This window comes from Lampetra fluviatilis, chromosome 1 (assembly GCF_964198595.1).
Source record: "Lampetra fluviatilis chromosome 1, kcLamFluv1.1, whole genome shotgun sequence".
NCBI lineage: Eukaryota > Metazoa > Chordata > Hyperoartia > Petromyzontiformes > Petromyzontidae > Lampetra > Lampetra fluviatilis.
Genome location: NC_136275.1, coordinates 3,406,380 through 3,418,614, shown reverse-complemented (window position 1 = coordinate 3,418,614; position 12,235 = coordinate 3,406,380). Strand labels below are relative to the sequence as shown.

The window sequence follows — 12,235 nt, the reverse complement described above, 5'->3', positions numbered from 1 at the left end:
GGCTGGTGCAGTTCGGTTAGAAGATGGGATTTTGTGTGTGTGTGTTTAAATCTTTCGTACACCCTTTTCTATTACACTTTAAGGCCTGGGTCTCTCTTGTGACCTCCAGCCTGCAAACATTCAGCACTCCACATGGCCGCAATCAAAATAGTATTTTTTTTACGTATATATATAACAATTTCAGTGGCTAAAGAGAGCCTCTAAATTAGAGGTGGGGAAACCTACAGCCCATGGCCACATGGGGCCTACCACTTCAAAAAAGCCCCCACACAACATTTATCCATCACTGCAAGCATTTTAGCCACACCAATTGGGTACCAGAGGGAGATATTTTCGCCCTGGAAATGCTGTATTCCAAATTTGAGCGCAGTCAGTCACTGCAAGGACCCCTTGCATCATTGTCCCTCGGTGGTTAATAAAAAACGAGTGACATTTTGTTGGACGTCAACGATCATTGTTCTTTGCAGAGACTCACTTACCGCCCAGCATGCAAACTCCGGTCATCCTCGCAGCGGCTTTTGGCTCGCCGTCGAATTAAGACGGTTACTGCATCGCGCGCTTTCAGATGCGCTTCTGTGACCAACTGGAACACTCTTCTTTTCGGTATTAGGAAGCCACTGGAGCTATGCACTTTTAAATCTCGATTGAATACTCATTTCCTCAGAACCGCTTTTGGTGTTTAGTGTTGTTGTCCTTCCCCCGCACCTCCGATTAGCGCGGTTGGCTACGTGCGGCGCAAAAGAGGTTCAACTCACAGAGAACATACGTGAAATATCCCAGTCATCCCTCAGGAGTCACCTCCCCGCGGCCCCTTTGACTTGACCTTTGCCGTGCGTTTCATCCCAGAGCCAAGATGGAATCCGGCTGGAGTCCCCAGCCCGGTGATCGCAGTCCCCACTTCCAGGTGGACTTCCAGAAGCCCGTGCTCATCTCGGGGGTCGTGACACAGGGAAGCGGCCTCGGCCGCTCGCACTTCTCGCACGCCGGCGCTTACGTCTCCAAGTACAAGCTCCGCTTCAGCCTGGACGGGCAGCGCTTCTCCGACTACGCGGACCCGCACGACCCCAAGGGAGAGGCGATGGTACGGTGCCCAACAGGGGATGTGGGTTTCAACTTGGCGCCGGTTACGCGCGGATGGTGGCTGCGTAGTCCGGTGTTTTACAATGCGAGCCCCTCCTGAACACGCAGTTCTTCTTCTTGGTTCTTTCGGTAAAGTTACGTAGAAGGGAAATAATAATCCCTTCTACGTGACTTTACCGAAAGAACCAAGAAGATGAATCCCTGCAGTCACGAAAGCTTCAAATCGAAATTTAACGCAGTTCTTGGATAGCGGTATGCCCTTTCGGGACAAATAAAGGACGTGGATAACTGCCCTATGGGGTGGATGTTTAGTATGTAAAATCCACAAGCTGAATCCTTGACTTTTTCCTTTCGTTGAAGGTCTTCGAGGGCAACTTCGACCCCGTGACCGCAGTCACACAGAAGCTGCCACGCTACATTTTCTCCAGATACCTGCGGATCCTCCCCGTGGAGTATCGGACCGGCATTTACCTCCGATCGGAAATCCTCGGATGTTCTCTGAGTGAGTAAGGTCTCAGTTTCTCGTCTAATCAACGTGCGCGTGTACTGTATGTATGTTGAGCTTCTTTTGCACCGTACGTAGGCGACCGCGCTAATTGGAGGCGCGTGGGTAGGACAACAAACGAAACACAAAAAGCAGTTCTGAAGAAATCAGCACACAGAGCATAACTCACTGTATTGTAATGCTTGTGCCTCACAGCAAGGAAGGGCCTGGGTTCAATTCCCGACTCGGGTGCCTTTCTGTGTGCAGTTTGTATGTTTTCTCCCCTGTTTTAAATGGGTTTTCCACCGGTTTTGTGGTTTCCTCTTTGAGCTAAAAAAAAAACCCGTGCGATGTAACTGGTATTGGCCTTAACATCCCAAATCAAATCGAATACCTGCAGATTACTCAATTGGGATTGCACATCGCAACATTGCCCCCCCCCCCCCCTACAGCGGTAATAATAATACAAACTACGTCATTTACACATTCATAATTACTGTTTGACACCACTCCAATCCTTTCTGTTGCCGAATACGGCAATTGAAATCGTTGCCGTTCCGTTTGCTGCTGCCATGGTTGTATTCGTATATTCCTTGCACTTCTAAATCCCACCCCCCTCCCCCCTCCCCGCTCCTAGGTCCAACACCTTCCGAGATGCCGTTCATCACTCGCGGGCCCCTAGGCCCCGTGAAGCCAACGTCCAAGCCGCGGCCGGGCATCGTCGACAGCCGCGTCACCGCTTCGCCGGAGACGGGTGGCGGCCCGGGGCCCGGCCGTTGCCGCCCCGGAGAATTCCGCTGCGGGAGCGGGGAGTGCGTCGCCGCGGCGACGGCGCTCTGCGACGGGAAGGTGGATTGCGCCGACTTCTCGGATGAAAAGGGCTGCGGTGAGCGGCGGGGCCTTTGTCTCATTGATTGGGTTTGAGTTAGGGAACATTGATATATGTGTGTACAGGGTGCTCCAAAAAAATGTTAACACTTCGGAGAATTTGCAACAACGGCGCAAGGAAATGTGGTGGTCTCCCGGGCTCTGGAGACCACCCGGTGAAGATTCCAGGCACGTGTTGACAATGATGGCGAACAAGTGGAGACTCTTTAACATTAACATTAGCTGCCCCGCCCATCTCTAAACCTTCATAAACAGCTCGCCCTCAGAGGCTAACCTCCCTGTTCCTGATGACGACCGCTTGTGTGTTGCGATCGAAACGTCGTGATATTTTTATTCACTTTAATTTCATTATTATATTGTTATTATTTCTTTTATCTACGTGACTTTCCCGAAAGAGCCATAGAATAACATACATTTGTTATCATGTTAGAGTTTATTCTCCGTTTTTGCACCAATTGAAAATGATAGTCCCATGTAAGTGTTAACATTTCTTTGAAGCACCCTATATTTCTGCAAGTGGTCTACAGAGTCCCAATGAACTTTACAGTACCCCTAAAACACCTTATATATATAAAATACAAAGATTCCCCCGTATAGCCTTAGGAGACTGTTGGAGCAAGTGCTGGGAGTGAGAACCTATGGAGGCCAGCACAGCACACCAGATGGTGGGTGGTCAACACCACGCCCGACCGCCTTTGTCTCCCCAACGGCGATGTTTTTACACACACCGCACCAGGTACTCTTTTGAGGCTGAGTCGACCTAGGGGAGGCCCAGAATCGGTTCAGATAATCGTCACTGGGTGTTGGCCATGAGCAGGAATCAAACTCGCGTCGCCGGGTTCGTAGCGCAGCGTAGCGCTAACCGCCACCTACACTACCGCTCCCTACATACTATATACTTAACTATATACATAAACACAGTTGTTGAGTACAGATGCCCAACTGACCACAATGTCAAGTGGCCGGCAAATAAACAGCACCGTCCGAGTTGGAATTAACAGATCAGGGTGTAACTCGTTGCTGGAATTGAGTAAGGTTATGAGAGCTTGGGACCAGAGATGATGGAAATGAATTCCAAAGTGGGGCAGCACAAGGAGGAGAAGCAGAGGGAGACGGGTGGTGAGATGCAGCGTGGTGGGTGATCTGTACATCTGTGAAAAAGCGCTTCATAGCTCATCGGATTTCATCCGGACTAAAGATTCGGTTCTTTGTGCCACACTGTTGAGTCTGAGGAGGCGAAACGTGTCACAAACGGTGCGTATCAAAACATCACTGACCATCGCTTTCTGTAAAATATCAAAGGATCAGTATTCTGTGATGTTGCGGAGATTAGGGTAAATCGCATCGTTACTTTGATAGCAAACTTGCGTTTTCCCCATGCGTTAGCGTGCACGTTCCTTCACCGTGCTTCTTAGGATATTTAACTCAACTTTGCCGTGCGGTCCGTTACATTTGCAGGAGCAGTCCCACCGGCTTCACCAAGAACAAAGCCACCTTCCACCGCCAAGTTTCCACTGGGGCCGGAATGGACGACGGACGATAGTGGTGGAGCGAGGCGCGGCGTTACAGGAGACCCTGGCGTTATAAGGAGACCTGACCAAACCGGAAAACCTGGGGTCAAAGGGAAGCAAGGAGTTACTGGGGAGCCAGGCATTGTCGTTAGGCCTGGCGTAACTGGAGAACCTGGTGTTATTGATAAGCCCAGAGGAACTGGAGAACCTGGTGTTATTGACAAGCCTAGAGGAACTGGGGAGCCTGGTGTTAATGTTAGGCCTGGGGTAACGGGAGAACCGGGTGTCATTGATAAGCCCAGAGGAACTGGAGAACCCGGTGTTATTGATAAACCCGGAGTAACCGGGGATCCAGGCGTGAAAGGAAAACCTGGAGTGACGGGCATACCCGGTGTCGATGTGAAACCAGGGGTAACCGGTAAGCCCGGAACCATTTGGGGGCCCGGGGAACCTCCTTCGGTCACTGGTCACGTGAGCGGAACAGGTGAGCCCTTTGTGATCGGCACACCGGGCAAACCGACGCGAAAGCCTGGAATGACGGGTGAACCGGGTTCGAAGGGAGAGCCAGGGCCGGCAGGTGTTCCGGCCACGAAACAGCCAGGAGGATGGTCAAAGCCTGGTCGACCTGGACATGGAGATGCCTTCACCACAGCGCCCTCTCGCCACGTGCACACGTTAGCCGGTCCAAGTGCTACAGCTGCTGGGCCCATCCTGCCATTGGGACCTTGGGTCACAGGTAATTTTTCAAATTTTCCACAAGTTCATTAGTTTTTTTGCTGAGGTGCTTATCGTGATTGCGGCACGATGCAATTTGCAAGGAGTTTTTATTTATTGTACGAACGTGCAAAGTAAATCTCTTCAGCGCCGTTATCCTCGTAAGTAACTTTTTTCAGGTGACACAGAGCGATTGACGCCGAAATAGTTGCCCATCGACACCAGCGATTCACTACAACGCTTGCCCAAATGATCTTTTGGATTAGACTTGAGAACCATCGGATGACCACACCCCACGTGAGCACATGGTTAATTTATTTAGCCTGGTATGATGCTACAGCCCATCGTATTAATACAAATGCCAATTACAGTGAGTGTGTGATCATTTACGAAGCGATGATGGGACGACAGCAACACAGCGATACCCGCGATGGGGATTTGCTGCTGCTCTGTGAACGTTGCTACGCGGGCATTTGTCTCCGTGGGTTGTTTTACTTTACGTGCTGGTGACACAGCCCCTGCGGGTTGAGCGGTGGAGTGTTCATCGCTTGTTGCAGAGCGTTCGTCGCTGTTCGAATCCGGCAGGCCACGCTGGTAATTGCTTCACGGTGAACGCTTAAGATCACGCGACGTCACTCGAAAACAGCAGGCCATTGTGTGCCAGTGCCACGGTCCAAATATGTTGCCGAATTTGAAAAAATGACGCGGAAAATTGCTCGATTGGGATCACACACAGCAACATGGCCCTGTACTAATTCGTCGCAACGAGCACTAACGTCGCCGCTGTTACCTTCGGTCGCGGGTTCCTGCAGCGAGGCCGTTGCCCGGATTTACCGCCGTGGTTCGGGACAGCTCGGTGGCTCCGGCAGCGAGGCAGCTCTGCCTTGTGGGGGAGTTTGCGTGTGCGTCCGGGGGGTGCGTCGACGCCGCGTTGGTCTGTGACGGCAAACGAGATTGCCCCGACAGATCTGATGAGCGCTACTGTGGTAAGGGCAAAAAAAAAAAAAGAGGCAGATTGAATTGTATTTTAGTTAAATGTTTGCTTTATTCTAATGGATAATATATGTCGGCCTTATTGTTACTTACAACGATTTTGATGTGCACTTTGTTCTGCGATTAATCTACATTTCACAGTTTTTTTTTACTCTTGGCCTGCACACATTCATTTTATGAATCCCCTTTTTTAACTACGTCATATCTGCAAATTCTATTCCGTACAATATAAACTCATCTCACTGGTTTTCCACAGAGTAATTAAGACAAAAAAACAACTAAACCACGAGTCGATGTGTTAAGAAGTAGTGAACGCGTGAACATTGCCACGGACGCACGGTCCGTCGCCACGCCGTGTCGTGAATGTTGACGCGGCGCCCATCAGGAATGGCGACTCCGTTCCCGCACACGCCGCCGACGCCTCCCGGCGCGATTCCAGGCGGCCGAGTCCCCGGCCGCTGCTCTGCCCGCCAGTTTTCCTGCGTCAGCGGCGAGTGCGTGAGCTCGGAGAAGCGCTGTGACCTGCACAGGGACTGCCTGGACGGCTCGGATGAGCTCGATTGCCGTGAGTGCTCAGCGGGGGCCCGCTTTTCGTCAACGCTTCCCTGCTGCGTTGGTGCTTTTTCATAGTTAGCCACCGGTTGGTTAATCAATTCCGTGATTGAGGAACGGCGTACGGTATTCCCTCGATCTTCACGAACTCGTTATTCACGATTTTGGCCATCCGTAAATCGCATCTGGAACTCTACGTGACTGCATCGAGAGAGAGAGATAAAGTGATAGGATGAAGTTAGATGCATAGCATCATCATAATTTAAGGTAAATTCATTTATTAACTGTTTAACATTTTATTGACTTGATGTTTATTATAAAAAAAAATTGTACGATGATAATTTCCATGTATTTAATAGTTGATTTATGTATTTAGTTAAAGTAATTCATTAAAAATATATGTTTTCGTAGGCCAATACCATTATCCGCGAAATGTGATGTTCACGCGCATCTCTGGAACATATCCCTCGCGAATGACGAGGGAATGCTCTATAGCTAAATGCACTACTGCTGCATTATGCTGTCCACCTCTCTGATGTATTTTCGGTTTGTTCCGCATGTTGATGAGCTTGAGCGGTGGGAGACAATCTCCTGAAGCCCTTTCGGCGTTGCTAACAGATCTCGACATTGGCATTTAGCCATTGAACAATATTTAGCCATTCGCTAGAATAGAATTAGCTTAAGGTCTGATGTTTTGCTCCACGTGCTGGGAGCTTCTCGAAACGTTGGACATCGTGCCGAACAACACGCGGTACAACTCAAATGCATCAGATTAAAGCTACAGATCAGATACAATAGCATCACTATAACTGATTGTGAGTGAATGGTTGAGTGAGAGAGTGAGTGTTTGGGTGAGGAAGGAGTATGTGAGTAATGTCCAGAGGTGGGACAAAGTCATTGTTATGCAAGTCCAAGTCGAGTCGCAAGTCATCAAATTCATGACTCGAGTCTGACTCGAGTCCAAGTCACATGACTCGAGTCCACACCTCTGGTAATGTCAATTTCAACCATGTTCTCAATTCACCAGAATCATTAGCGCTCTCTCTCTTCAGAGCCATTAAGGTCACGAAGTACTGAAACATTTACCAATTCAGAAATGTGTGCCTAATCTCTGCAGTCAAGTACAGTGTGACCAACGATATTACATTCACCATATTATGAACGCTCGGTTCAAAAGCTGATTTTTGGTCAAAAGGCCGAGATGACTTTTTTTTTTTTTCTCGCTGAGAAAGTAAGACATTAAGAGTAATGTATGACTGAATTCATAAAATATTAATGAACTTTCCACGTAAAATTATAAAAATGTGTTTGCTCTGCTTATTTCCCCATACGCTAGATATATATTCAATCCCTGATCACCTTGTCAGCTCTGTATATATTCTCCAGGCTGAACATCAAGTTTTTCACCTTCCCGTGTAAAACTCCAACCAGTCCTGCCTCACGCAAACTATAACCTCTCTGCCCAGCACCTTTCAGAAGCCAGCGGGCCTTGAGGCATTTCTTTTTAAATCCTTTATATTAAGTTCACTTGCTTGCTTGCTTGCGCGCTTACGACCGTGCAAATCTTTCGGTCGTTTTTTAACCCACTTCCCGTGATCCAATCGAGCTGACATTTTGCACACAGACTCGTTGTGCGTGACAATTTATTTTCGTGAAATTTTTTTTCCATAACTTTACACTTTTTAGGAATTTTTCTTTTTTAATATTTAATTACCAATTGCTTAATGGTGGCAGGCAATCATCTGACCCATAGGTGGCAGCCATCTCAAGCCAGAGGACGAGAGGACTCTAGCCGCCACGCATATAAAGGATTTATAGTGAAAAACTTTGTTTTTACGGGTTAATTTTTTAATCGTGAGCGGCGCTGGGATCGTTTAGCGTTGTTCTTTTTATTTTTTCTTCTTCTTTTCAGTGGACTGCGTCGTGTCACCCTGGACCGAGTGGAGCCAATGCAGCCGCAGCTGTGGCCTGGGCGTCATGTTCCGGCAGAGAGACGTCCTCAGGGAGGAGCAGGCCGGGGGCAGCTGCAACCGCACGCTGATGGGCAGCAGAGCCTGCTTCATGCAGGCCTGTCCCGGTGAGTCACCCTTAACCAAGGTGACAACCGTCCTCTATCCCAATAAAGTTCGGATATCGCTTGGGGTGGTCACACGTGGCCTGGCGGTAGAGCGTCCGTCGCCATGGTAATTAAAGATCACCTGACGTCAGTCGCAGGAGTAGGCCTTGGTGTGTATAAATTATCCAAATTTTAAAAAATTACCCACATATTACTCAATTAGCAACAATCGCCTACTACTGGCACACTGTTGCAAATAAGACTTTCCTGGTCTTTTTACGTGCTCACCTGGTTAAACAAAACACACTTGAAACCACATGCCACCTCAGATGTTTAGACATTTGGTGCTCCGTTGCGAGCATTATCGTTATCATCAAGCCCACTACATCATTGCAAATATCATCTAGAGACAAATATCCCCCGTATAGCTTTATCACACGAGTGGGGTACGTTCTGTTAGCGAGCACCTATTAAGGCTGACACAGCACATGAGGAGGTGGTGTGACCTGCGCCACAGCTGATCACCGCTGTTTCCCCAGTGCTGATATTTTTTTATGCAACCCTACCAATTTCGGTGCTTATTTAAGGCTGAGCTGACCTAGGGGAGGGCCACAACTGTTTAAAATATCACTCGCTACTGTGATAAGTGTGGCTGGGGAATGAAATGTAGGTCCCCAGGTTCATAGTGAATGTGATAACCACCACCGTTGCCATGACCACCACCACCATCAGCCCAGCTTCCGTACCTCTTAATTACAGACGAAACATTGACTCTCCCAATCATTTTTTGCCTCACGCTTCCTCTACGCCGGTAATTGGTGCCATCAACCACTCCGGGCTATCTCTTATTCCTGTATCAGGTAAAGATGCTCACATCCCAGTGTGATTATATATAGTTACATATCGTCTCTATGCTTACAATCGCTTCTCCCCTGATGCACACATCTGCTCGTCTGTGCAGCTGATCAACCCCAATCGTATTCTCTTGCATCTTTCCCACGGTGGTGCCGCCATCGCCGCCGCCGTCGCCGCCGCCAGTGGAGGGGCAGTGGGGTGCGTGGAGCGCCTGGTCCCTGTGCGACGCGCGCTGCGGGGGCGGCATGAGGGTCCGGCAGCGGACGTGCAGCGCCCCGCCGCCCAAGAACGGCGGACGGGCATGCGCGGGCGACGCAGTGCAACCCGAGCGGTGCAACGTGCGGCCCTGCGCGCGGCCCTCCGGCAAGTCGCGCCCCTCGTCGAACGCGCGACGCTCGCTGGGGCGAACCCTCGTCGAGACGGAGCGGACGTCGCCGCGTTAGGCCGTGCTCGTGTGGAGGGGTGGGGGGACGGGGGGTGGCGGGAAGGCGACGCCACCTGCGGCGCTGATCAGTAGCTTTTTTACGTGCTGGCTTTGGTCCCCGAGCACTAATTATAAACGCTTTCGTCAAATGATGCTGGCCCATGGAAAACAAACTGCGAGTTTTTCATGAACGCGTTGAGGTTTTGTTATTTGCGATTGATACGAAAAGTTTTGATGTTCACTTTTGAGAACGTCCGAGGTACTTGGCTGATGTTAAGCAGTCTCCATCCTCGCCTCTGCACTCGCGTGAATGTTGAGCCATGGGGCCAACCTTGCAGCACGGCGAAATGATTCATCAGCCTGACACTCTACCTTTTGCGGACAGCGTGCTGCGTGGCAGCTTCATTTCAGAAATGTTTTTTTCCGTGTAGGACATCTATCAAAGTGCCAATCAAATATAAATGCGAGCGTGACAGATCTGGGCTGTGCAGTGGATGGGGCTGAAAATTCCACCCAGGCTGTTGTGCGTAGGCCCTCCGATGTTTCCAAAGCTCGTTGCGTGGTCTGGCATAGTGTCACGTTGCAGGAGGATATGTCTGCTGAATACCCACGCATATTTTCTGAATGCAGGCTCTCTCAGTTTCTTCAGCATCTCACAAATATCCCGAATGCGTATTCTGTTTCATAAAGATGCAGCCCTAACGCGTGGAGCAAATTAATGAGAGGCACTGGCCGTTTCGGGGTATTGTTCCTACAATGCTCAAAGTTCAAAGTTATTTTATTAGGTGTACCCCTGTGAGCCATTCGACTCTTGAATCGGGTGCAACCACAACAAACAAAAAAACATCTTAAAGTGACTATGTGCAAACAGAAATTCCAAGAAAAGACGGCAAAATATTGCAGAAAAATCACCGTACACCAACCCTGTGCAAAAATCCCAGTGGGATGCAAGTCAAACAACAACAACCACAAGACAACTTAGATTAAGGCCATCAGTCTAACTCTGTACTACAACAAACAAACATGGCCAAACCAAAAAACTTTTCGAAAATCACCAAAATAAAGCCATAAAAGCAATGAAACAGTGGTCATGGGAACTGTGACCGAATTTTCACAATAAACGACGTAAACCACATGTACTACCAAACTCTGCAGCCATAGCTGGCTGCATGAGTCACTCCACAACAGTAGGAGCATCAGTCGGAGTATCAACAATGCAAAACAGGGGAAGAATGTACCTCTCTTTGCTGTAGGGTGTTGGGAGAATGCGTAGGTTGCGACGAGCATCAGACACAGGGAGTAGAACGAGAGGTAGGTGAGAGCGAGTCGATGAAGGGGCTTCAAGTGTAACTGTGTAATGATGGCACGTGGCCAAGCAGCACTAAAAGTTCACCCCGTCTTTACATACGCCTGCTCACTGGTCAGTGTTTGTTGGAGAAGGCGGCTGGCGGACACCGAGGACTGGTTCAGATATCACTCCCCACCGATAACAGCCATGGTCGGGGAATCGAACTCAGGCGGCCGGGTTCATAGCGCAATGCGCTAAACACTATGTCACTGCTCTGCCCCCCCCCCACTCCCCGTTATAAGTAATGCGACCTGAAAATAACTCATCGCCATCATCTTTGACACCGCCTAGTGACGTAAACGTGCATAGCAAACAAATATCGCGCACACAACGATCTTTCTTTTTGAAGTACGTTGTATGAAATGGAAAATGTCAAATTAGTCATCGGGATTTGTTGCGTCTGCCTCTGGCTGAGTTGCTCACTCGTTGCTGCGTGACAGACTGCGGTCCCGACATGGTGTTCGTCTCGGCGGAGGACTGCAAGCGACGCCCCGTGGAGGCGTGCCCTCTGACCTGCGACCACCTGGACAAGAGCCCAGACTGCCGCGTGCCCTGCGTGGAAGGTTTGCACGCAGCGGTGGCGCGAGGCCATAACTACAAACTGATAAACTAGAAACATTTTTTTTTTATTTTACAAGGTAAGGCCCACTGAGCGATATAGTTCTTTTTTTAGAAGCGACCCGGCCACAATTGATAGCCACAATGAAGTTGGCTTTTCACGTGGACATTTATCGCAGCCAAATACTCTAAACGCATGTTTCTAAATGTGGAGGGAAAAACCGGAGGACCCGGAGAAAAATTAATGCGACCACAGGGAGAACAGGCAGACTTCAAATATACGGGCGTTCAGGTCGCGATTGAACCCACGACCTCCTGCATACCAAGCGAGGTAGTTAACATATTGCCACCGTGGCGCCTACATAATGAAACGGAACAAAGGTTTAGAACAATCAATCAGCTCAAAATGGTCACGGATTCATAAAAAAATTATGGGTGTACGAACTCTGATCCGGATCAAAATCGTATCTAATTAATATGAATGAAATGAAGGAGGAAGCCAATTATTCTGTTTTAATAAGAACGCTTTTGAACGGCATTGTAATTAATCTATGAGCTGAATTAGTTCACAACGGTGATATATCTTCTTGGTTCTTTCGGTAAAGTCACGTAGAATGGAAATAATAAAATAATACAAATAAAACATAATAATATTTTTTATCATTTTATTATTTCCATTCTACGTGACTTTACCGAAATAACCAAGAAGATGAATTCCTGCAGTCACGAAAGCTTTAATTCGGAACGGTGATATAATTAATTTATGTAGCTC

The 12,235-nt window shown here is 48.8% G+C and overlaps 1 protein-coding gene across 1 annotated transcript in view; it reads left to right on the top strand.

Moving 5' to 3' along the window:
* The window catches only part of LOC144953166 (SCO-spondin-like), a 187,033-nt gene that overhangs the window by 64,054 nt on the left and 110,744 nt on the right, over nt 1-12,235 (top strand). Inside the window, exons 50-58 of the mRNA XM_078883760.1 lie at nt 847-1,081; nt 1,441-1,582; nt 2,202-2,450; nt 3,911-4,699; nt 5,490-5,663; nt 6,056-6,235; nt 8,135-8,299; nt 9,317-9,496; nt 11,346-11,468. Coding sequence (XP_078739886.1) covers nt 847-1,081; nt 1,441-1,582; nt 2,202-2,450; nt 3,911-4,699; nt 5,490-5,663; nt 6,056-6,235; nt 8,135-8,299; nt 9,317-9,496; nt 11,346-11,468 — 2,237 coding nt within the window. The remainder of the gene's footprint in view (nt 1-846; nt 1,082-1,440; nt 1,583-2,201; nt 2,451-3,910; nt 4,700-5,489; nt 5,664-6,055; nt 6,236-8,134; nt 8,300-9,316; nt 9,497-11,345; nt 11,469-12,235) is intronic.